The following is a 25,194-nucleotide window of genomic DNA, read 5'->3' as shown; positions in this document are numbered from 1 at the left end:
ACTATGGTATGTAGGCCACTGTTATATACACCACAAATTATGTATTTCTTGGTGGAATGTCATTAGGATAAAGATATACGGGAATTGAAATAAAAACACCACTTTCAACAAACACGCATCACCGAAAGAGAACTGTGAGGGAATAATGTTGTCTTTACTCCTAGATATTTAACCTTATTGCCTGTTGACGTTAATAACCAACCAATATTCTGTTATCTCCTTTAAGGAATGTGCTCCAGCACTTAAGTGTCAGTGTTATGGCCTGATGGGGGGGTTTACGACTGTGAGAATGCTGGCTTCTAAACACCACTGATAAGTGATTGAGTATTTCCAGTTGGGGGACATCTCCTCTAGCTCCACAGATGTTTACGCCTCCCCCAATATGCTGATTAACTCTCTGTAAACTAGTTAAAAGGTCTATCGAGAGATAGGCTGGGCAGAATTGACATGACAACCCACCCGTGCAGTCAGAACCTTTTGCTGCTGTGACTTGTCATGTGAATTCTCCGGCCGTTGACTTGTAATAAACTGCCAGTGTTTGACATCAAACCTCCAACTCTCCTCGTGTCTCTCTGAGTCCTGACTCTCCATTGCTGCAGAAGTTTCCCTTACAAGAATGATAATATAGTGCAGGGGCTACTGTGTATGTAGAGCTGAATTTGTAGTCCACACACACTCTTTTTACATTTCACAGGGAAGTTGTCACCCACAGAAATCTTCCCCTGCCTTACGCACGTTCTCTTGAAGCTGCAGATAAGAGAGATTTCTGCCACAGCCTTCCCCTTGTGAATGCGTAATGACAAGCGTGGGTGTTTACCTGGGTGCAGGGAAGGTTCAAGCATACACCATAACGCTCCTCTTTTTCCTCTTTCTGTATTCCTTGTGCAACCCCCACCCCCGGGCCCCCTACACCCACTCAACACCCCCCCTTCCCCTCGCTGCAACGGTAATTGGGTATGACATGGGATCAACGTGCGGGGAGCGAGGATGCATTCGAATGCACCTCACGTCGTCTTCCTCACGTCTCTTTTCCTAACCTGCTGCCTTCCAGCCCCTTGCTTACCGCTGTTACCGTAGCAACATCTGCGTGACTGCATCCCACCCTCCCCCCCTCCAACCCCTGTGTCATTTATTTTATTAAGATTGGCCGCTAGTTCCCAAATGTGTGCGTGTGTGCAACTGCTCGACAGCGAGGTGCATAGCAGCAGAGGGTTGCCAACATCCGAGCCAATTACCGCAGCCTCACTACAGAAACGAAAGCTACAACTCAAGGAAGAAGGAGCAACGAGCAGAGAAAAATGTAGCCACACGAGTCAAACTTGTTACATTAAGTCAATCGAGTACATTATTGCACACCTGGGTACAACCATATTTGGCTCACAGGAGACACACACCTGCCACGGAAAAGTCCACACAGCTTTGGCAAAATAATCCACATATTTCTTCTTCTCATGTCAACATATTAAACACGAAAAGGTGAATTGCAGTTATTTTAAGCATTCAATTTCTGTTTTCAACCCCGCATTTCTTTTTCTCTATTTATTTGCAGCTCAAGCCTGAGGACAGCAGTTTTCTTTGTCTTCCTAATTATCTTTGATGGTATATCCCACAGGCTAAAAAGCTGGGAGGTTGAGGACTAGCAGCTGTTTGTAAGCAGATTAAATATGAATCGTGATACAAATTCATGCCTTCTAAGGGGCGTGGGTTCATGTTCATTGTCAAACCATCTGTTGCATGACTGTGAGAAGACCCTACTGAAACTAATGTTTGCCTCCTGTTTCAGATGATTGTTATTAGTATTTTGGTATCGTCTTTGCTTCGGAAGATGAAAGAGAATGTTTGTTTACCTTTGTTATAACCAAAGAGAAACCTGACAAAATGTACTTATATATTCAGAACATTCCCTGGCTAACCCTGACCCTAACCCTAAGATCGATCACAATACATTTTCTAGAGAGCCATTCCAGACGTTATGCTTGAGGACATCACACATTTGAGTTCACGGTAGTCAATGGGATTTCTACACCGGATTTCTGAAATATTGCACAAACTATGATCTTAAGCAAACGTTTATGATACTTGCACATTGTGTCCAGCAAGAGAATCTCTGCATATAAACATAATGTTATGATTTTTTTTAAGCAAAAAAGGCCATACCCAGAGGTCAAAAGCTAACGTCTGGCTATAATCCAACTACATCACGGTTACATGGCTGCGCATCACCACCGCTAAGCTAAAGACAGCTAATGTTAGCCTGATGCCATTAGTAGTCTCATTTAGCCCCATGTTAGCTACGGCTGTTTTTTCTGAAACATATAAGCTTTGGATATTCATGCATGGGTTATAAACTGACCTATGTTATATAACAATACTTACAAAATCTCTTACATTTGTGTTAAACAAAGATCTTATTTGAGACATCCTACCAAAAATACGTTACAAATCCATTGACTTTGAGTAGTAAAAATCATTTTCGGGTTTTTGGACTCATTTGTGCAACACTCTATAGCCAATATGGTTTTTCCAAGGCTAATCCAGCTGGTGAACGGCTTATTTAGGTTAATGCAGGCCAACAAGTATATAGTTGACTAGTTGTAGGGAGGGTATGAATAGCACATGTAGCAGAGTTATTAGTAGATAACAAGATGATAATACTCACTTATTTGTGTTGCACCTCACAACTAAGACGTCTCGAAACTGAAATAAAGTTCAAATTGATATGACATGTCTCAGAAATCTGGAAGCAGCAAACCCTTGTGGAGCAGCTACTTTGTCAGAATACAGAAGCAGAGCACTGGTGTCTGTTTAGAGCACATCAAAACAATGTCATGTTTTTTTTTTCATGCCATGAAGAGCCACAAAATGATCACATGTTGGGATTGGAATAAGTCGTTTTCAACACATCAGTACACAGTACAAATAATTACCTTTCTTGGAGTTAGAGGTGTGCAGCCTGTTGCTTTCAGCTCTCCATCCAACAGCTCTCTGTGGCTGCTCCATAATTGCCTGCAATTATTCAAACTGGGCCACTGACAGTGTTGTAGAAGCATTTTGGGTCAATAATAGTGGTCAGCACTCACTATTTCTGAATGAGAAAAAGTCCCAGTTTCACCAGTTCAAAGTTTTTAATGTGAACTAGCTGTAGTAGGAGTTTTTGTTTCCAGCAGTAACTTTATAAAGCTCTACTAGAGGAGGCAACAGTAAGTCAATGGGTTATATTACTTCATCAAACAGTGTTTAATGCTGTGTTAGTGTAACACATTATTAGCACCCTCTGCATACAAGTAGTTCAACTTCTTTAAAATGAAATTCAAGGGCTTTTTATGGACTTTCGAGATATTTCCCCCTTAAAATCAAGGATCTGAAACGGTACATATTGAGACACAAATCAACATACATTTTCAATGACCAATTTCTATTTATTTTCAAAATCTTCAATTGTTCTATCCAATATTTAGACACTTTCAAGGATTTCAAGGACCCTGGGAACCCTGTTGTGTAAGTATTTGTAAAATGTCAAATTTGAATGTTTTGCTTTGTCTGTACCTGCATATTTAATAGATGATCTAATTCACAAACATACCTTCATATACCTGAACTACTCAACCTGTGCCATACAAATTAGCATAGGTTAGGTGAGAGTTTTGAGGTACATGTAGGTATGTTCATTGCTCTTTAGTAATCAAAAGATAAACACCAATTATACTTGATTTTTACAAAAAGGAAACAACTTAAAAAATTAAGTGTAAGTATACATATAAGGGGAAATATAGTGTGAAAGAAAGAACTTTAGACACATACTGTACCGGATATGAATGGTTTAATAAAATCATACAATACATCACAGGTTTGGTGGATTTAAGTCATGGCCAAGATTACCTGAGCTTATTCCTGTGTTGTTAAAAAAATATAAAACCAACAAACTCAAAAGCCATAAAACCGAATCAGTTCTTCTTTTTCAGTCAAAAATCGAAACAAGGACGGTCCCTATGCACTCTTCATCTCACACCTGAAATGATTTCCTTCCTTTTCATACCGACAAAGGAAGCAGAGGTTTGGACGAAAACTGAATCTCACATTCAGATGATGGAGCGTTGACCCTGAATGATCTTCACAGCACAAATCTCAGAAATACTTCCGCTGATCTTGTGAATGACTGAATAGAAAGTGTACCGACTCCGACCATAAATCTAATACTCACTCATTTCTCTTTCGAAAAGCTTTCCCTGCAGAATATAACAGTGCAGAATAATAAAGCAACTTTACCAGATGATACCGCAGATAAATAGCATAATAAGAACTTTTTTCTTTTAAAACATGGCATGCTAACAGCAAATCTCTCTCATAATTCCAAACAGGAAAGCGACAAGTGCAGCTCCTAGTGCCAAAGTGAAAGCCTACGTCAATAACACTTTTACCCTTTTCCTGCCACTCTTCATCCGTGATTGACCAGCAGGTTCTAAGAGAAAAAAAAGAAGAAGAAAGAACCGAGAGTTAGTCCATCTGCACATCGGCCACACCCTCCGACCTTTTACATGCTCTCCGGTGAAAGGACTGTCCGTGTTTTCGGCACACTTTCCCAGCTTTAACAGAGCAGAAGTGAAAGGTCAGAGCTGCTAATAGTAGGGTTAATTATCTCAGTGATGGAAGTGAACCTGCTGAAAGATGTGCCTCAGCTCTACATCGATAGTTCACTGGCTTTCTCATGTTGGGACAAATTGCACCTACGAGAAGACAAAGATGTGTCCTTTGTCTTGGTATGTCTTTAATGATGTGTTACATATTTTATCTAAGAAACAAATAAGGCCATTTTTCTTCCCATATATTGTGTATTTTGTCCAATGCACTTCAAGTTTAGGCCATTTAGTTCTACTTTACATTTTAAACACATACAATCTGATAGCCAGGCCTTGATTAATCATGTGGTTACATTACTTTGTATATGTTGGGTATGTTTAACAACAGCAAAGTTTTCAATGTGGTAGAATGAAGGGAAATATATAAACTCAAGTGAGTGGCATCAAACAGCCAATCCTACAGCTCTTAATAAGTGTTATCCCAGCAAACGCATATAGACTTTCTCATATGTCCTAATTGAAGACGATTCGCCTAGGTAATACAATTCACATATCATGATTTGTAGAGGTAGCATATCATAGTATTTATTGTTTATCATGATGTGCAGTTTGATTTTGGAAAGATATTCACACAATAACCTTTCACCTTTCATAGACGCAAACCAATACAGGATTATCGAGACCAATTTGGATGTTTGATTGGAAAGATTCCCATTAACAAGGTATCTTCCATCATGCTTGTTTGTTTTTCTATCATTCAGTGCCTGTTGCCTTTCACTCAATCCAAGTAGTGCAACCTGCATCTTTCACCCAAAGACCAATGAGGTCCTTGAAACCTGAGCGTCTCGTGTCCCTGTGAGAAGACGACAGGTCTGACAATAAGGATTCCAAGCTACATTGCGCAATTTCGTCTCAAATACTGGGAAAGGCCTACAATCAGGCAACTAGGATCAATTAAAACCTTGAAATCCTGGCAAGATAATACACGAATCGGGCAAAGGTGATAACTAGCCAATTGAATAGAGCTTCACCACCATTTAGTCCAATTCTTATAACCTTGAGTGCAACCTATCAACATGATCAATAAAAGCTGGTGATATACAGTACCTTTTAAGTGAGATGGTCTCAATAGCAGTGTATGGAGAGGTGTTAAATGGTAGGTAATTGGCCTTCATTGAGAAGATTGATACACTCTTTGAAGCCTTGGTAGTTATTTATTATATTTTCTAAGGGAGACAACCGGATGGCTACTAGCTACAATTATAAAAGCTGATTACCACAGGAAGACTTGACCCTGACTATTGCATTGGATTATTTTAAATGCAGATGTGACGCATTCAGCTTCAGACATATGCAGTTTTTTTATTGGACAGCTGCACAAGGCTGAAGTGGCAGTTTTTAATAGTATTTCTAGTGAGTGTTTGCAAAGTGCGCCGTCATTAGTGCCGATACCCTTAAGGAAGGATCATGCAAGTAACAGGTGGAAATGCGTCAACATAGTGTCATTATTATTCCAAATAAAAATAACAATAAAACACATACTGGATTTATACAAGCTGGTGAAAAATCATGTATTAAATAGGCCCGATTAGGATTACGGGACTTTCCCTTTCCCTTTAATGTGTTATATGGGTTTTTGTGGATGAAAATGGTGTGTAAAGTCCCAAAATTGACGCCAGACAGAGTTTCTCTCCAAGACACCCCCCCTCCTGCCTAAAACACCTCGATTGGACTGCTTTGTTTACTCCTGTAACATAATTACTTCACTATGTAACACTCACGCTTCTATTAGCTAGCCCTCCACTCATTTTACGTGATAGGCTAAGGGGTGGGACATCTGTTAGCGGTTGACCAATCACAACAGAGCCGGCCAGCTAATAACGTGTTAACTTAAAAATATTATATTATTATTATCTTAACGCGATTAACGCATGTGCATATTTTGTCCTCGGCCGCCCCGTAGTTTCAGAGCGCATCGAGTTTAAAATACCATCTATACAATCCAAGCACACTGCTGATGCCGACAGCCCCGCTGATGCAGACAGCCCCACTCCTGCCGCCCGCTTGCAGCAAACCACACTTGAAAGTGTGCGGGGGAGACGCCTGGACACGTCTACGAGCAGCAAACTTTCAACAAAGATCGCAAAATGGGTGGCGACAGCTTGCAGGCCAATTAACATTGTGGAGGACGAGGGGCTGCGTGATATAAGTCGGGTCGCATCCAACGACTGCACTTATGAATTGCCTTCCAGAGCCACCACTGTGTCGAAAATACCCAACTTGTACAGATGTAGCGCTTTATTTCAGACGCCTACCCGTGCAGGTCCGTGATCGGCACGGGGTGGGCCCCTGCTGAAAAGGAAACCCCCCCCCCCCTAGGACTTGAAACGCCCCCTTGATAAATACATTTAATTATAATGAAACCAGCTGCAATGGATCATGGATCCACCAGGGGGAGCCGTGAAAAGCTGCCACACTCACACTCATGTGAAATAAACAGCTGATCTACAGGTATCTGATATAGCGGATATTTGTTAAGATCCATATGTCATGGATAGGATCATATTCTGTGCTAAATAAGAGACATGTAATCATTTACTAAACATCACCATGTTTTTATTTAACAAAATAATGTTTAATTCACGTTGGCGTAAGTACAAAACCATCGCTATGTTTTTAGATCAGGAAATGCATCCAGGCTCAAACAAACGATTTTCAATCATCATCCTCACGTGAGTTGAAATGAATGCACTAAATGTAATCCACGTGAGTTTACAACAACAAAAATAATCTCTTTGTAATATGTACAGTGTTAATAGTTTACTGTATTATTAGTGTATAATATTACTGGGGATTTCGGAATGGTACTGGATTTTGATTTATTGTATCGGCTTCATATCGCAATATATTCCCGAAGTCTGAAATGCAAAAATGTCCCACATTAGGGCAATTCACCCTACATTTAATCATTCAAACAAAATCATATTTTGTTTATTTTTAATGAAATAAATGTGGTTTAATCCACATAATTTACTGTGTTAATTGTTTACTGTAGTATTGTGCACATTACTTTTCGCTGCTTGTTGCACCCCTGGTTAGAAGCTAAACTGCATTTCGTTGTCTCAGTACCTGCAATATGTGCAATAACAATAAAGTTGAATCTAATCTTGAGCAGGAACAAATGTATTTAGGCTACTTAGTACATATCTGACATAAACGATTAAACACATTTGTGCATTCTTTAAACCGAGTCAAGCCGAGTCCGGAGGTGGCGGCACATTAAAGTGTGCACCTGATTGTTTAACTTGAAGGTGCCTGATGACATTTAATCATTCAAACAAAATCATATTTTGTTTATTTTTAATGAAATAAATGTGGTTTAATCCACATAATTTAGGCCTACTGTGTTAATTGTTTACTGTAGTATTGTTTAACTTGAAGGTGCCTGATGCAGAGTCCTGCACGGGTCTGATTTTCAAGACCCGCTCCCGCCCAATACCGAACCCGCCCCCCGCACATATTGCCAATTAGTTCCGCAACCCGATCCGACCCGTCGGCACAAGATCCGCAACCCGACCCGAACCTGCATAGCCTAGCCTATATATGAGTAGTGAAAACGTGCAATTATTAACACATGCAGTTGCATATTTGTCTCAAAAAGCATGGGATGTTGGTTATTTTCTCCATCTAGGACAGGGGTCGGCAACAGGCGGATCGCGGTCCGGATCCGGACCCAGACGCCGACCTATACGGACCCGGAGCTATAATCAATACATTAATAGGGGATTTTTCGGCTCCTCCCGCTTTTTTAACGCTGATTTGGGTGACTCGTGTAATTCGTGGAGAACAGAAGAGTTTTCGTTTTGGGTGTGGGGGGGGGGACAACTTCTCACTTCAAAAAAGAAGAAGAAATCTAGACCGCAAAAATAATTAAACAAGCGAGTACCTGTTTTTCCTGGCCAAGGACAGGTTCCTTGAACACAACACGAGCGTAACGTGTCTTCACGTGGTATGTCTCGTCTGAAAGGAGTGCTGACAGAGAGCACCGGGGCCGCTCCAGCCCTTAAACTATTGCAATACCCATAAGGAGCCGTACACATGCCGCAGTGTTTGCATGGCTGTGTCTTTAGTTGTAAGCACAGTGGCGATCTGTTGTTATTAGCATCTGGTTAGCTAGCTATGCTAACGAATTTAAAGCGCTTTTCTACAACCAGGTGGAAGAGAGCTCTCTCCTGAGAGGCTCAAATAACCTCAGCTCAGTGAGGTTAAGGCACACCTTGATATGATCAATATAGTTATTAATGAGACTAAATGAAAAACAGGTATAAAATACTATATGACAGTAACAAAAAAGTTGTTAAAAATAACAAGAATAGAGTTTAAAATGGGAGTGATTTGTAAAATATCCAAAAAGAAAAATATGCTTACAGTTCTGTTTCATATGGGTGTTGAGAGATGTATCCATAGATCTCTTAATGTTGCTCTCAAAGTGTACCAGATTGATGCTTTTAACTTCAATATTGTAAAAAAAAAAAATAATCTTCCCGGGGGAGCATGCCCCCGGACCCCCCTAGAGGAGGTTAGGTCCCCTCCCACTTAAATCATGTTCACATGGATAGGATACTAAATACATTGGCACACATCTTGTGTCCATATCTTTCTGTTTCGGTGGTCATGCCACACCGTCCACATGCATGCATACGTGAGTCATGGTGAGATATCTGGATTAAGAGGTTGCTTTTTCTTTGCACAGCATGAAAGAAAGGCCAAATGAATGGGCTGTGATTTTAGTTTTTTTAAGCAGAGGTTGAGTTCAATAATTTGCACGACCCTCGGAGGATGTTGTAAAAATTGAAAGGAAAAAGGTTCCCCACCCCTGCTGTAAATAATAATAAAACCCCATGATTTTTAACTTAACATCTCTGTCACCTATTGATCTGAGTATATTATAAAGAATAACCAGTTAATTGAAGCATTATAGCACAGGCCTTTGTCAGATGGTATATTACGCTGTTTTTTTTCTGCTTCGAATAGTTCTCTCTTTTTTCACCATACCTGTGTTTGCATCACTGTAACCAATGAGCACCTGCATGTGTGTGAGAATGGCCCTGACTCCATGTCGGCCCAGATTTACAAACTCCTGGCAGGACAAGCTCGAGCTCAATTCTTACACTGAATTTAAAAAAAGTGAGTGAGGGTCCTGCAATATAAGAGGGAAAGAAAGAGAAACTTTAAAACTGTTAAATTGTTATGATGTGTTGTTAGAAATTAAAATCAATGTTTTATGGCATAATGTACCTTAAACATACAGTCAGTTTAAATGCTATTCTATTCTGGAAAAAACCGGAAGTTCTCAATACCAAGCTTTTATTCTGAAAATCCTTCATGACGACATCCGGGACTACCGCCCATTAGTACATATAAAGTTATGAAAGAGATAAGGAGGAGAAAAGGCATGTGGAAGTAAGCAATGAATGTAAAATGTCGAAATCCTCTGTTTAACGCGATATCGGACACAGGAGAACGAGGGGGGAAGTCCCCTACGTCACTACAGCTCCCAGAGAGGAGGAGCGAACAGCGAACAGCCAAAGCGGGAAGGACGAATGCTTGTAAGCTCTCTTCTGCACGGCCATCACAGGGAGAGGAAGCTGCAGACTTTCTCTCCTAACAGAACAATATCCTGCTTGTAACATTACCGCATTTTTTATTAATTCAAGTACCAATTTTGAACCTTCTCAGAGACTCCATTTAGTCTCCTTTTTAAGCTTCTTACCTGGACGCGAGAATAACGAACACAGCATAACAGTGTAAAGACTGATATTGTTCTATAATCGTCTGAAACTGTTAAGTCATGATGTGAAACGGTTAACAAAGAAAAAGGGACTCTCAGGCTGCTGCTACACTTTATTTTATTTATCTAAAATTAAGCACTTTTAAGATGCACATATTTTCAAAAGCTATTTTATTTATTGTCTCTATTTTATTTTTAAATGCAGCCCGAGAGGAACATTACACACATCCACAGTATTTACTGTATATCTGTGTAGTTCAATGTTAATTGACAATAAATATTGTTGTTTTTGAATTGTACTTTCTTTATTTGATTGGCAGTCAGTTGTTGATTACATGCAGACGTTGATAAAGCTACAGGTCACTTCAATATATATCACACTAATTCATGAAGCAAGTTAGACATTTTGATGTTCCGGACCTTTGCATGGGGAGATTTTCTCTAACTGGACCTCGTTGAATTTTAGTTGAAGACCCCTGATCTAGGATGACACCAAAAGCCTCCCAGACATTGGATTTCGCTCTTGAGGAAGTGTTATTGAAAATGCTGTAGATGCCACTAGAGAGCTTCACCTCAGCCATTTCGAATGTGGCGCGCACAGCAGCAGATTGATGTGCTGCAGAGGTTATGATTATGCACGGTCCCGCGGGGGAGAAGTCTGAGGATTTAAACATTAAACTAAATTATTATTATTTTAATATATTTATTATGCAATACCCGCGACCCGACCCGCATCATCTTTTGTTTTACCTAGAACCGAACCCGGAAAAAAGCGTTTGAAAAATTACCACCCGCGGGTCACCCGATGCAGGACTCTGGCCTGAACATTTCCAGAAGAACTCTAGCTTGAATGGCCTTTGTATGTGTACAGTAGGCCTACAGTACAGCCCAACCATGTACACCTTCCTTTTTTCCCGTCCAAAGTTTGAATTGGATAAAGGTAATGGTTATCGATGGTGCTTTTATAGCCTATTGTATAATAACTGTGTGATTTATATTGCTTTTCAAATGCATATATGTCCACCCATTTACACGGCTCTTCCCGTCAAGAATATGAATAGAACTTAGTTAGATCACTTTACATTTCTGTAAATACATTTTTAATCACACACGTCTCCCCACGTCTCCCCGCCCCGAAAATGATAAATAAAATAAAAAGAGGAAACAATTTTCAAGTTCAGTTTTCAACGTTTTATTTAAAATAACTGACATAACAGACACCATACTGTAGGCCTATTTCGGGATCTGTTTTTTCGGGGGCTCCTCAGTCTCTCATTTACCCGGCTCCTGATCTTATCCCACTGGTCAATGTTCAGATTTGGGAACCAATTGGAAACATAGGACTCAATCTTTTTCAACCTCTTGATGGGAAAAAAGGAAGGTGTAAATGGTTGAATGATGAATAAACAGCAGAGGTGTGGACTCGAGTCACATGACTTGGACTCGAATCAGACTCGATTCACCAATTTGATGACTTGGGACTCGACTTGACAAAATCACAAAACACTTGCGACTCGACTTGGACTTGAACACCAATGACTCGGGACTTGACTTGGACTTGAGCCTTCTGATTTGAGGTGACTTGAATAATTTAATTCAGAGGTCTCCAACACGCCGATCGCGAGCTGCCGCTAGAAGAGCAGACTCCCGTTGGGGAGAGCAGAATCTTCAGCCGCTCCTACTCTTGCTGAGAATCCTTGCAGGCAGGGGCGGGACTTTATTTAGCTGGGCCACCATGCGGCCAATCATATGCGAGGACACACTAGGATCATACCATTATGTGAAAGAAGGGTGGGGGGCACAGCAGGTGTAGTGGTACAGGCCAGCTGCACAGAGCGACGGGGAGACGGATTTAAATGCAAGTGCGTCGGAAAAAGTCAAGAAATTAGCGAAAACCGAAAAAATAAGCAGCATCTGGTTGCATTTCAATGATATTGGAGAGAGCAAAGCTGAGTGCAGGATTTGTACCTTTATTTTGGTAACCACTCAGGATTTACTGTCAGAGGTGGGAGAATTTCAGATCTTGTACTTGAGTACAAAAGTACCAGAGTGTAGGAATACTCGGTTACAATAAAAAGTCCTGCATTCAAAATGTTACAAGTAAAAGTACAAAAGTATTAGCATCAAAATATAGTTAAAGTACCACCTGCAGAGGGATCTAGATGCCGGTGTTCTCTTCCCCATAGAGACGCCTGGCTGCACATTATCCCTTGCATAGAGATAGATTGTGGGTCCCTTATAACATGTTGTACACAGTGGAAATAAACATTCTGGTCACCTCAACATCAGGGATTTTATACATTAAACTCCTTCTGAATCAAACCGCCACGGTAGCCTTACCTTATTGTTCCCTCTTAAAATAGAAAAAAACACGTTACTTTACCAGCAGAGAGAAAATTGATTATTAAATTATTAATGTGACTAATAAAGAGCAGTTTGATTATTAAGTATTATTCTGTTGATCGATGTCATTACATTTGGTGAAAAACACATAATGACTTGTTTATGACTCGTTTTGTCAAAGTTTAGGACTTGGACTTGACTTGAACTTGCCCAACCTGACTTGAGACTTGACTTGGACTTGAGCGCAAAGACTTGAGACTTGACTCGGACTTGAGCGCAAAGACTTGAGACTTGACTTGGACTTGCAAAACAATGACTTGGTCCCACCTCTGATAAACAGTGAGGAGGGGTACAGTATGAATACACTAGATATACACAGCAGCCCAGCCTGTGAGCAGTATGAACACCAATGAGTGCTCAGCTCAAGATACCAGCGAGTCGAGAGAGAGAATGATATCTGCATTTTCTCTTTTGGTTTGATTAGGACACATCCTGGGGATTGTGTTTACAAACATTGACCAGACCCGTTCACCAGCCCCCACCCCCCATGTTGCCTATGCTGTCCTGTGTTGCGAACTCTTTGTTTAAAACGAATTGGCCATCGGAATGTGTGGAGGAATTCTCCCAAGGGTCACATTCCACAGCTCTCCCCCCCCCACTCCTGTGATCTCCCATCCCCCAGTCTGTAGGTTTGTGTTTGCATATTTCTATGCCGTAATTCATACTGGTCCTCTCACGCACATACATTCTCCTTACAGTATACATACATAGGCTATATGAGTCCGTGTATCTACGGACCATCTGTTTTTCTTTATTAAAAAAGTAAACGGAAGAGCGTCTGAGAGGCGTGTTTGCCCTTTTGCTTTTTACCTTACTAAATGGTCTAATGGTCAGTGGAGCGAGGGGGGAGGCCTGCGAAAGTCGCGGAAGTGATTTCAAAACAAAAAGCACTCGTTTGCTTGGAACAAAGAAAATGGCCAAGACACACATTGAGTCCAGAAAATGAATGTTATTAAGGGCTGTAACTATAATAAGCCCGTGTCTAAAATTGACAACAGGCTTATTATATTTACAGCCCTTAAGATACACTTTTGTGTTTAACAGCTGACCACCATGACATACTTTGTTTTAGTAGATTTCGCATGAGAGCAAAATGTATAAATATGAGCATTACATTATATGAATATGAGAACAAAATGCATGTGTGAGTGACAATATATGAATGTGTGCATTGAAATATGATAATATGAGAGCAAAATGTATGAATGTGTGAGTGTAAATATATACGTGTGTGAGAGTGAAAATGTATGTAGTAGTAGTAGTAGTAGAACCTTTATTTATCCAGGAAAATCAATTAAGAACAAATTCTTATTTACAATGATGACCTGACAGGAGGCAAAGGCTTCCTGAGGGGATGGGGTTTGGGAGGAAATAAAAAGACACACTCCGGGCACTACAGAACCCAGGAGACAACACAAACACATAGAGCAAAGATGACAGGCATAGCAGTTAAACATATAAAAACTCTATGTATGTATGTAAAAGGAGAATATATGTGTGTAAGAGTGAAAATGTATGTATGTAAAAGGAGAATATATGTGTGTAAGAGTGAAAATATGCTGCATTTTGAATGTCCGATAGTCCACCATTTCCACCGGAAATATCAAACATTTAATAAAAGTGAAAAACAATGAACTAGACTTAACGTATTCATCATTCATCAATTAATTATATTTATTTTGTTTGGATGTAGGATTTTTGACTTTGTTTAGAGCAGTGATCTTCTACTACATGAACATTTTGGACCCAAAATCACAAAAAAACGTAAAAACAGATTTTGAAAATGATATTATTTTTCATATCTGGTAACACAAACATACACAACGAAACCATTTAAAAGCTGGAAATATATACATGGGATGTCACTATGATAATGTGAAAGTTTGATTGAGGTAGCATGGGATTTCATTCTGATAAGGCAAAAGTGTTATTATAAATATAATTATAATTATGTACAAAATCAGTTTTTTCTGTCTTTATCTGTGCCACGCTTCAAAGCGGTTTCTGTCAACTACGACACAGAGGGCAACATCACAGATTCCTCCTCCTCCATGTCAAAAAACAAGCTTAAAGCTTGACTCACGTTCAGAGTTCTCTTCATCATAGTTGAATCTTCAAAACTCAAAATCTATCTAACTATATCTAAATTCTCAATGTTTGTCTGTCTCTTTACTTCAATCGCAGTCTCCCGCCGCCTCTCTTCGTCTCCCGCCGCCTGTCTTCGTATATCTTCGTCTCTCTCCATTTCCCGCCGTCTCTCTTCGGTTCCCGCCGTCCCTCTTCGTCTCTTTTCGTATCACTCCGTTTACCTGATTACCTCACCCCCTCCATGGTAAATACACCCTGTTGAGCAGAATCTACTTTTTCCAGTATTTTCAGTTTCGTAAAATGATAAAATACGGCGAAGATATTAAAATATGTGCTTCCATTATTCATACTTCTAAAATATATCTGTATTAACTTCATATCATCGTATGTCCGTGTTTATTGGGTCTTTTTGCATGAAACAAAGACTGGCATATAGTTTCAAGCCAGTACTTTTGACAGAAATACACATATACATCCTGTTGAGCAGGATCTACAGTCTCCAGTATTTTCTGTTTCGTAAAATGATCAAATACGGCGAAGATATTCAAATATGTGCTTCCATTTTTCATACTTTTGAAATGTATTAACTTTATATCATCGTATCTCCGTGTTTACTGGGTCTTTTACATAAAAACTGTTGTTTGTATGCGGCACTGGCTTGAACAGGTCATGTGATCTGATCACGCCGGCGTGACGGTCGACTCCAAAGGGTTAATATTAAATACATATAAGTATTTTTACAACTTGTATTTAGAAATACTCTGTTGTAATTATTATGTGTTCATCCATTCAATGTGGCATCTGCTATAATGGGGTTACTGTATGATATTACTTAATAATACAATACATTATAATTAGGGCTGTCAAGTTAACGCGTTAATAACGCGTTAACAAAAAAAAATTAACGCCACTAATTATTTTAACGCGATTAACGCATGTGTATTTTTTTTCCTCGGCCGCCGCGTAGTTTCAGAGAGCATGGAGTTTAAAATACCATCTGCTGACAGCCCCGCTCCTGCCGCCTGCTTGTGGCAGACCACACTTCCACGCTCAGCGGCAGGCACCGACTGGCCATCGGGAGGACCGTGTGTGTGTGTGTGTGTGTGTGTGTGGCCCGAGCGAGTGAGAGAGAGACCTTACGTGCATTGTTGTTGTTAGCATCTGGTGCTAGCTAGCTGCGCTAACGGATATACGGAGCTGTTTAAATGAAAACAGAGGAGCGACATTTCGCCACAACTGCGCCGAGCACTTGACTTGATGCAGGAAGCAGACAGCGGGACATTGTAGGAGAAGTCAGCACACTCATGATTGCAGCAACATGATTGCAGCGTCCAGGCAGCTCCCGTTCGAGCATATGCCTTGAGTTGCACATAGCTCCAACGATCCAACACACACACATCAGGGTTTCCGTTAGCCGGTAATTACCGGTTTTTAGCTGGTAAAATTTATTAAAAACCGGTAAATTCAAAACCTGCCGGTCAACATGTCTGGTAATAATTAGGGAGGCTCCGATCGATCGGCCGCGGGTCATTATCGGCCGATATTCACTCTTAATAGTTTGATCGGTGCTCTCTATAAAGGCCGATCAGGAGAGCTGGGTCTGAGCGATATGGACATAAACGCGAGTGAAGTATAACCGGACGAGAGAGAGAGATCAGATCAGCTGCTGAGTCTGACCGAGACACGCAGCTCTGCATAATCACCTGAAGCCCCGCCCTCTGTTTAGCGAGCTGCTTGAGAAACTGACGTGCTGTCAGGAGAGAGAGGGAGGGAGAGGGGAAAAGAGAGGCTCCGTTTCTCCCGTGTTATTATTCAAATGTAATGTAAACTTTTGAATAATGTACGTTATCTACTACAAGTAGTTTGTTTGAATGTAATAATTATGTTGTTTGTTGTTTGTGGAATCATTTATTGAAAAATGAATCTGAATTTTTCGATCTGTTACGATTATAAACTGAAGCAATATAAAAATGAGCCCCGTGAACTGAGTTTTAAACTGAAGCATATCTGCTCATAGTCCGGTAATAACCTGCTAACGGCAACTCTGCTACACAACTCTTATTATTATTGAAATATGACCGGTATGTTTCAAATTGGTCCGGTAAAATAAATTCTGCCCGGACATTTGACCGGTGAGAAAAAATCCTAGCGGAAACCCTGACACACACACCGGCACACACCGGCAGGCACCGACTGGCCATCGGGAGGACCGGGAGGGTGTGTGTATGTGTGGCCCGGAGCGAGCGAGGAGAGAGACCTTACGTGCATTGTTATTGTTAGCATCTGGTGCTAGCTAGCTGCGCTAACGGATATAAGGAGCTGTTTAAATGAAAACAGAGGAGGGACATTTCGCCACAACTGCGCCGAGCACTTGACTTTATGCAGGAAGCCAGACAGTGGGACATTGTACGAAAAGTCAACACACTCAGCTCAGATAGTGCGCAACATGATTGCAGCGTCCAGGCAGCTCCCGTTCGAGCATATGCCTTGAGTTGCACATAGCTCACACACACACACACACACACACACACACACACACACACACACACACACACACACACACACACACACACACACACACACACACACACACACACACACACACACACACACACACACACACACACACACACACACACACACACACACACACACACACACACACACACACACACACACACACACACACACACACACACACACACACCATTTGTATTGTATGAGAGAGGTTCCAGGTTGTTGTGTTTAATATTCATGAGAATATTTGTCATTGTTCAAATGATAATAAACATTAGCATAAAGCATATGTGTCCACTCATATGTTGATAAGAGTATTAAAAACTTGAAAAATATTCCTCTAAGGTACATTTAGAACAGATAAAAAATGTGCGATTAATTTGCGATTAATCGCGATTAACTACGGACAATCATGCGATTAATCGCGATTAAATATTTTAATCGACTGACAGCCCTAATTATAATGTATGATATGATAATTACATTTTAGTTTTATTCATTTCTTATTTCATAGTTTCTCATTATTATTATTTTTATCGCTCATCTTATTTTTGATTTTATTAATCTCTGTGAATATGTGCTGTCCTGTTTTTCACTCTTACCCTGTTGCTGTTTGAACTAATGAAGCTTAGCGCAAGTTCAATAAGGAAGACCTAACACGAGTCACTTACACGTCACTCGATGGCTCCCTTCCCCCCTCATTAAATATGAGGGCGTCACCCCTCAGCAGCCAATAGCTGCACATGCTAAATTCCTTAAATGCCTGCTCTTCCTCCCTGTCAGTTGTCATTTGCAGATGACCGCAAACAGTAGCAGTACTACAATACTCCTCCTCGTGAGAAAAAAAAAGCACAAGAAAAATTAGCTCAAGATGTCCAACTCGGACAATTCAGATCACGAACCTGGTATGGAATTATTCGAGCCCGGTTCGGCTCCCCACAGCGGCCTAGCACCAGAGGCAGACTTCCTCATCGCCCGGCTCCTGCAGCAGGGCAACCCCACAGCCCCAGGCCTCACTCTCTCGCAGCTCCGAGAGCTCTCGGATCAGGTCTCCAGCACAGCTCCCCAATCCGGGGCAGCAGCTCCAGTCAGCTCCCCAGAGAGCAGGGCGAGGACGCGGCCGCAGCCGCGGAGGCTCGCCAGTCCGGGAGCGTCACTAACACACCCCTCATGGAGAGTAGCGTGGCCGGCTCCCTGCAATCCCTGGCTAGCTCCATGATAGCAATCGATGCTCGCCTCCAGGCCCCGGAAGACTCCGTCACAGGAGCTTCGACTTCCGTGGCACTCAGGTCAGGTACTAGTGTTAACGAAAATGTTTGCACTCACCCTTACACAGGGTCGGGTTGTAACGGAATAGATGTAACGGCGTGACGTAATCAGAAATACAAAAAAAAAAAATCATGTATATTCAGCGGGCGTTACATTTGAAAAACGAGTAATCTGAGTCAGTTACTTTCGTAAACCTGAAGTGAATACTTATTGGAATTATTGGTTGAGAAGTTTCCTCACAAAATGTAATATTCATTACCAGCAGAACCGTGTGCACACTGCACAGCGCTGCAGCGTGTCTGTGAGCGAGAGATGCAGCGTTTCTGTAAGGCCCCGCCCGCGCGCAGAGGAGAGAGAGAGAGAGTTCTCTTTCAAAATATATTGAAAGGTAGAAACGGAGATGGTTAGATAAAACGTGGAAGATAACGTTTATGTAGCATTTATTTATTGTCGAAATGATGACATTTATAACGGGATCAAATCAAAGTGAATGGCCTGCTGAATGCATAGGGCAAGTGACTGGAAAAAAGTTATTAAATCGTTTCAGATAATAAATAATAATGATAATTCTTTCTATTTAGGGGCGCCTTTCAAAGCACCCAAGGACACCTTACAATGCATAACATATTCCAAGGAAAGGTTTTAAGACTGTACAAGAATGCAGTATGGGTGAGTTTTATGTGTGGTGCAGATGAGAGCTGTCCAGAATGACACTAAGATGTTGTGTTGTGCTCTTGATAAAACAGTAAAATACGTGTCTCCCGTTCACCAAAACATACCCATCTGTTATGGAAAAGAAAGTATTCCGAAGAAGAGAAGAAGAAGAAGAAGAAGAAGAAGAAGAAGAAGAAGAAGAAGAAGAAGAAGAAGAAGAAGAAGAAGAAGAAGAAGAAGAAGAAGAAGGAAAGAAAGAGAAGAAAGGAACTTGGAAGTATTCTAAGAGTAATCTGCCAAAAATCTGGCCCACCCTATATTTTTACAGGCCCACCCTAAAGTACATTTCTGCCTACGCTACTGTTTTTTTTTTTACGAGCAACGTGACCAACAACCAATCACATGAATCTCTTGCCCCCGACATACAAAGCAATAGCAATGTTAAAACGAAGTAAACTGGGAAGAAAAAAAAAAAAAAAAAAAAAAAAAAAATCTCCAACAGGCGAAAACCTACCAGTTTCACCCACTGTCTCTGCCACCTCCCTCCATGCCTCGCTCCTCTGGTTTGTATCCCGGTAGATGAACAGAGACCGATCATTCAGCACCGGGTGATTCACTACCGCTATAATGAATTTTCCCTCCATCTTTTGGAATATGAGGTAATGACCTGCGTAGTCTCTCCCAGCATACACGCGGTTTGACTGGCTAGCGCTTGTACTGGCAGATTTGCATAAACTGGATTTCATTGGCTGACGCTTCTGCCGAGGCGCCAACAAAATTGAACACTGCTCAACTTTTGAAGCGAGCAACGCCAGCAACGCTCCACGTCGCTTCCCAAAATACAGTTCTGCTAAAAGTGACGTCACCCTATTCAAAGTGAATGGGCAGAAGCGTTGGAAGCTTTAACACGCGCCACACGTTACGGGCCGTCACAGTAGCTCTGCGCCAGAAACCTCGTGGAGGAAGAAAAAAAAAATAATAATTGGAATATCCCTCAGCTAGCAGCTGCGCTATCTACTCACCCAGATTCCGTGTTTGTTGACTATCTCCTGTCAGGGCTCTCCCAAGGCTTCAGGGTATAGTTCCAACATAGTTTCCCAGCTCATCGACAAAGAACTTCTCAAAGGATATGTAATCGGCCCTTTTAGCTCCTCCCCCTTCTCAGTGTTCCGTTCAAATCCCATCGGAATAAGCCACACGTAAATAAAAGGCTGATTTTCGATCTGTCCGCTCCCCGCTCCGGCCATTGGGCAGCGTCAATAGCATCATCCCTCCAGATCAGTTCTCCCTTCACCATGCCTCAGTGGATAATGCAATAAAGATGATCAAGTTCACAGGGCACGGAGCTCGGCTCTCCAAAGCGGACATTACCGATGCCTTCAAAATCATCCCCATTCATCCGTCTCAGTGGTATTCGTTCGGTATTAAGTGGGAGTCCAAACTCTATTTTCGCAGAAGCAGCCCCTGCATCTTCAATTCCTTCTCGGAAGCGCTCTGCTGGATCCTGCTGAACATCGTCAGAATCCCCTCCGTCCTCCACCTACTGGACGACTCCTCCCCATAGACCCGCCACAGGACAGCTCAGGGATCTCACTGGCCAAGCTTAAACACTGCTTCAGGAGTTAGGTGTCCCTCTCTCCAAAGAGAGAATGTTAGGTCCCGACACACGCTTAGAGTTCTTAGGCATCATCCTCGACTCCATAGACATGAAGATGTCTCTCCCCTCCGAGAAATTGCAGCGCATCCGGGACATCACCAAGTCATACTGCGAGCAACACGTTATCACAAAACAACAGTTGCTCTCCCTTCTCGGACACCTCAACTTCGCCATGCACGTCATCCCCCAGGGGCGCTCGTTCATCTCCCGCCTCCTGGACGCAGCATCAGCGGTCGACAAACTCCATGACTGCGTTTTCTTAGACGAAGGCTGCCGCTCAGACCTACGTTTCTGGTCCCTCCTGCTCGCCCACTGGAACGGAGTTACTTTCTTTTACGATGACCTCGTGCGTTCCTCTGACTCAATAAAGTTCTTCACGGATGCCGCCCCTCAAGCAAGTTCTCATTAAATCCGGCCTATCACCTATATCATACCCGGGACATTCCTTCAGGATAGGTGCAGCCACCTCTGCTGCTAATCAAGGTCTCTCTACCTCATCCCTACAACAACTAGGACAGTGGTCCTCCTCCGCCTCCACAAGCTACATTCACCCGCACATCAGCGCCGTACTGGCTTCCCAAAGATCTCTCAGACCCTAACTATGGTATCTATGCATATAACTGGTGGCGGCTCATAAACACATTCACAAGTATACATGTCTCACTAAGGTACCTGATATTCAAACTGCATTCCTGTCCTAAATCCGCGGGCCCCGCCCACAGGGAATAATGTCTCGTCTCACGCTGCAACTACATGTAACGGGCTTCATCTCCGGCACACAGGTATTTCATTCCCAGGCCTTGCTCAAACGTATCAGTGTAAAATGTATTTCCTGCAGTCAGGCGTGGACTCGGGCCACCGTACACCCCCGTGGCAGTTACAAAACAAAGAAAATAAAGAAGGAAAAGAAAGAGATATCCTACGAAGTCAGGCGTGGCGGAAGGCCACCGTACACTTCGGTGTCGTAGCTTCGGGCTACCGTACACTTCGGTGTCGTGGACGTTGGGCCACCGTTACAAAACGAAACCGCTCGCTCCTCGGCGTAGTCAAGCCCTGCTGGCCAGGCATGCGACCCGTCGTTTTCAGGTAAGACCGGCACTGATTTCGGCAGTCAGAGTCTCAGCATGACCCGTAAGCTCCGGCAGTGATTCCGGCACTATGTCGCTCATATATGTGTTAATCTATTATCTTTCCTTCCCAGATCACCAGTCACCCCACAAGGTAAGCAACTCAGTTCATCTCAGTATTTCATACTTCACTGGTTTTGGGGATTTCATCGGAGCGGTGCTTTCCCTCCTGAAGGATTATCCTGCAAACCGGGGCCTAATCGCCAAACACCATTACATTCTCCTGTTGTATTAACATGGCAATCATTTCATTCATATGACGTGTAAACAATAAATATGTAATTCTTACATCACGTCTCTCCGGTTTGAAATGAAGCTTAGCGCAAGTTCAATAAGGAAGACCTAACACGAGTCACTAACACATCACTCGATGGCTCCCTTCCCCCCTCATTAAATATGAAGGCGTCACCCCTCAGCAGCCAATAGCTGCACATGCTAAATTCCTTAAATGCCTGCTCTTCCTCCCTGTCAGTTGTCATTTGCAGATGACCGCAACCCGCCTCCACCCCTCTCGCCTCCAGTCTCCTCCAGGACAAAGCTAAACCTTCCTTCTTCAGACCGGTCTTACCTACTCAGCACCACCACCAGTGTCTAGACCCCGGGGATTTCATCGGAGCGGTGCTTTCCCTCCTGAATGATTATCCTGCAAACCGGGGCCTAATCGCCAAACACCATTACATTCTCCTGTTGTATTATCATGGCAATCATTTCATTCATATGACGTGTAAACAATAAATATGTAATTCTTACATCACGGCTCTCCGGTTTGAACTGAATTTCCCCACGGGATTAATAAAGGTCCATCTTATCTTATCTTAATGTATAAGTTGATTTACTTCAATCTCCTGTACTGTGTAAAAACAACCCAACAATATTGCAAGAGATATACTGCATAAAGCAAACTATATACTTTATTTGATCTAAAATATTGATGTTTTTTCATTATAGTAGCTTGTGAAAACCATACAGTAACAAATAAGTGATTAAATGCTAAAGTATTCAGCAAACACAACTGCAGAGCTGCAAACATTGAAACAGACTAAGTTCTACAACACCCAGTTGTCTTTGTGTATTTGTGAATGAAGCGCCATCTCATGGTTAAATCCTGTAATTGAACAAATGGGGAAATTGGGCAACGCCCTCTAGCAATTTGGCAACACCCCCAGCCACTGGCATCCGCTGGGCTTTTGACTGGGACACACCCATTTGTGTCTGATCTGGAGTGCTACATCTGTATGAAGTCCAAAAAGCGATTGTAGAGGAGGATTTAAGAAAGACTTCCACAGTTGCGCTCACCGGAGACTATTGGACTTCACTCAGTAATGACAGTTATCTCTGGGTCACAGCGCATTATTTTGACCCACAGTGGGAACTTCAGTCTCATGCTTTGACAGTTATGAAAACAGAGGAGCGGCATTTCGCCGACACACGCACGCACTCACACACACACACTTGAATTGAGGCGAATATTTGTAATGTTCAGAGGTTGTTATGTTTAATATTCATGAGAATATTTGTCATTGTTCAAATGATAATAAACAAACATTTGCATAAAGCATATCATATGTTGATAAGAGTATTAAAAACTTGAAAAATATCCCTCTAAGGTACATTTAGAACAGATAAAAAATGTGCGATTAATCGCGATTAACTATGGACAATCATGCGATTAATCGCGATTAACTATGAACAATCATGCGTTTTTACTCAACCAATTCATGGTTTTTACTAACCATTGTCAGTATTTTGTTACTGCGGCATCATTTTGAAACGTGTATTACAATTAAATCACGGTAAAATATGTTCATTTTGTTGTAGTTGATATAAGCCCCGCCCCCTCTCCAGCACGTAAACACAGCTGACAGCCGCAGTGAAACTCCAGCGATTAGAGCAATGCGAATATTCATATCGCGTCCGTTGTGAATGCAGCATAATGCAGTTCAGAGACCAGACCACTGCTCTGACGCTTTTAAAGCAACTTCGAGATTTTAGCAGTGTGAGGGGCACAAAGGCCATGGTGCACCCCCCACTTTGAGAAACACTGCACTAGAGGCACAAAATACAAATATGAAACTAAAAATGTTATTATGTTATCTCTAACTTTTATTCTGCAGGAACAGAGGATGAATTATTAAATCCACCCGAAAACACAACTCTCCTTGTGCAATTCTTTTTTCATTTAATGCTTTGTTAAAAAAATATATTCTGCATTGACCATTCAAGTTATCAATAGAAGAGTAACATATATTATTTATCCATGATTCTGTATCATAGACTCGAGCTTAAACCATATTCTCTTTTAAATGTCCTGTGGTGTCTTATTCAGAAATCAATAAGGTTTAGCCCTGCCTGGCTTTGGGAGGTTTCAGAATCACTACTGGTCTGAAGTCTTCTAGTAACCCATGCGCAACAATGCAACGAGCTGAATTGACTGAGGGCCTGGGGTGTATTGACCTGTCTGAGAGGCATTCATGTACTTTAGGTGCATGCATGTGTGTGTAGACTAGACGCTCATGCTATCTGTTCTAAACACTGCAGAGACCGTTCCAGCTGTGAAAGTCAGACCATTAAAACCACAGAGAGACTCAGAGAGCAGGGTGATCAATATGGCTCCTCTCATCCCATCCCTCCGATTTCCTCTACTCAACTTACATTCTCTTCCCTCCCTTATCTTTGGATTTTGCCTTATTCTGCGCTTGAACAAGTAGGTGTTTAAACACGTTAAATTACAATAACTGAATATGTGTTCAAAAGTGTTTGAATAAACTTCTATTAAAGCTTTAGTACATGAAGTGGTGACTTTTGACCAGTCAGTTCAATACTGGTGAGTCAGTTTTTAAACATCTCCTTTGAAAAAACTATTTTACAAAAGCACAAACTATAATTAAAAGGAAAAGACAACCTCTTTGTTTCTTAACAAAATTGAAAAGTTTTATGTTTGTGCTAAGAGTGTTGTTGTTATTTGTTTGTGCAGGATTGGCAGTCCAATACACTTGGAAACCTTCAAACCGACATGGTAAAAAAAAGAGTTTGTTGGGAAATAGAAATGTTATCATTGACAACCGGGCAAACTGATTTGGCAAATTGTGTCATGTGGTTAAAAATCCTTTG

General features: G+C 41.7%; 1 protein-coding gene across 2 annotated transcripts in view; it reads right to left on the bottom strand.

The window, feature by feature from the left end:
• Positions 1-3,803: 3,803 nt before the first annotated feature.
• The window catches only part of chchd6a (coiled-coil-helix-coiled-coil-helix domain containing 6a), a 123,309-nt gene continuing 101,918 nt past the window's right edge, over positions 3,804-25,194 (bottom strand). For both annotated transcript variants that reach the window (XM_071203638.1, XM_071203639.1), the window contains one exon: positions 3,804-4,459. In XM_071203638.1, coding sequence (XP_071059739.1) covers positions 4,436-4,459 — 24 coding nt within the window. In that variant the 3' untranslated portion in view covers positions 3,804-4,435. The remainder of the gene's footprint in view (positions 4,460-25,194) is intronic.

Source organism: Pseudochaenichthys georgianus, chromosome 7 (genome assembly GCF_902827115.2).
Source record: "Pseudochaenichthys georgianus chromosome 7, fPseGeo1.2, whole genome shotgun sequence".
NCBI lineage: Eukaryota > Metazoa > Chordata > Actinopteri > Perciformes > Channichthyidae > Pseudochaenichthys > Pseudochaenichthys georgianus.
The sequence above is the reverse complement of the archived record's forward strand: the minus strand, read 5'-3'. Positions and strand labels throughout refer to the sequence as shown.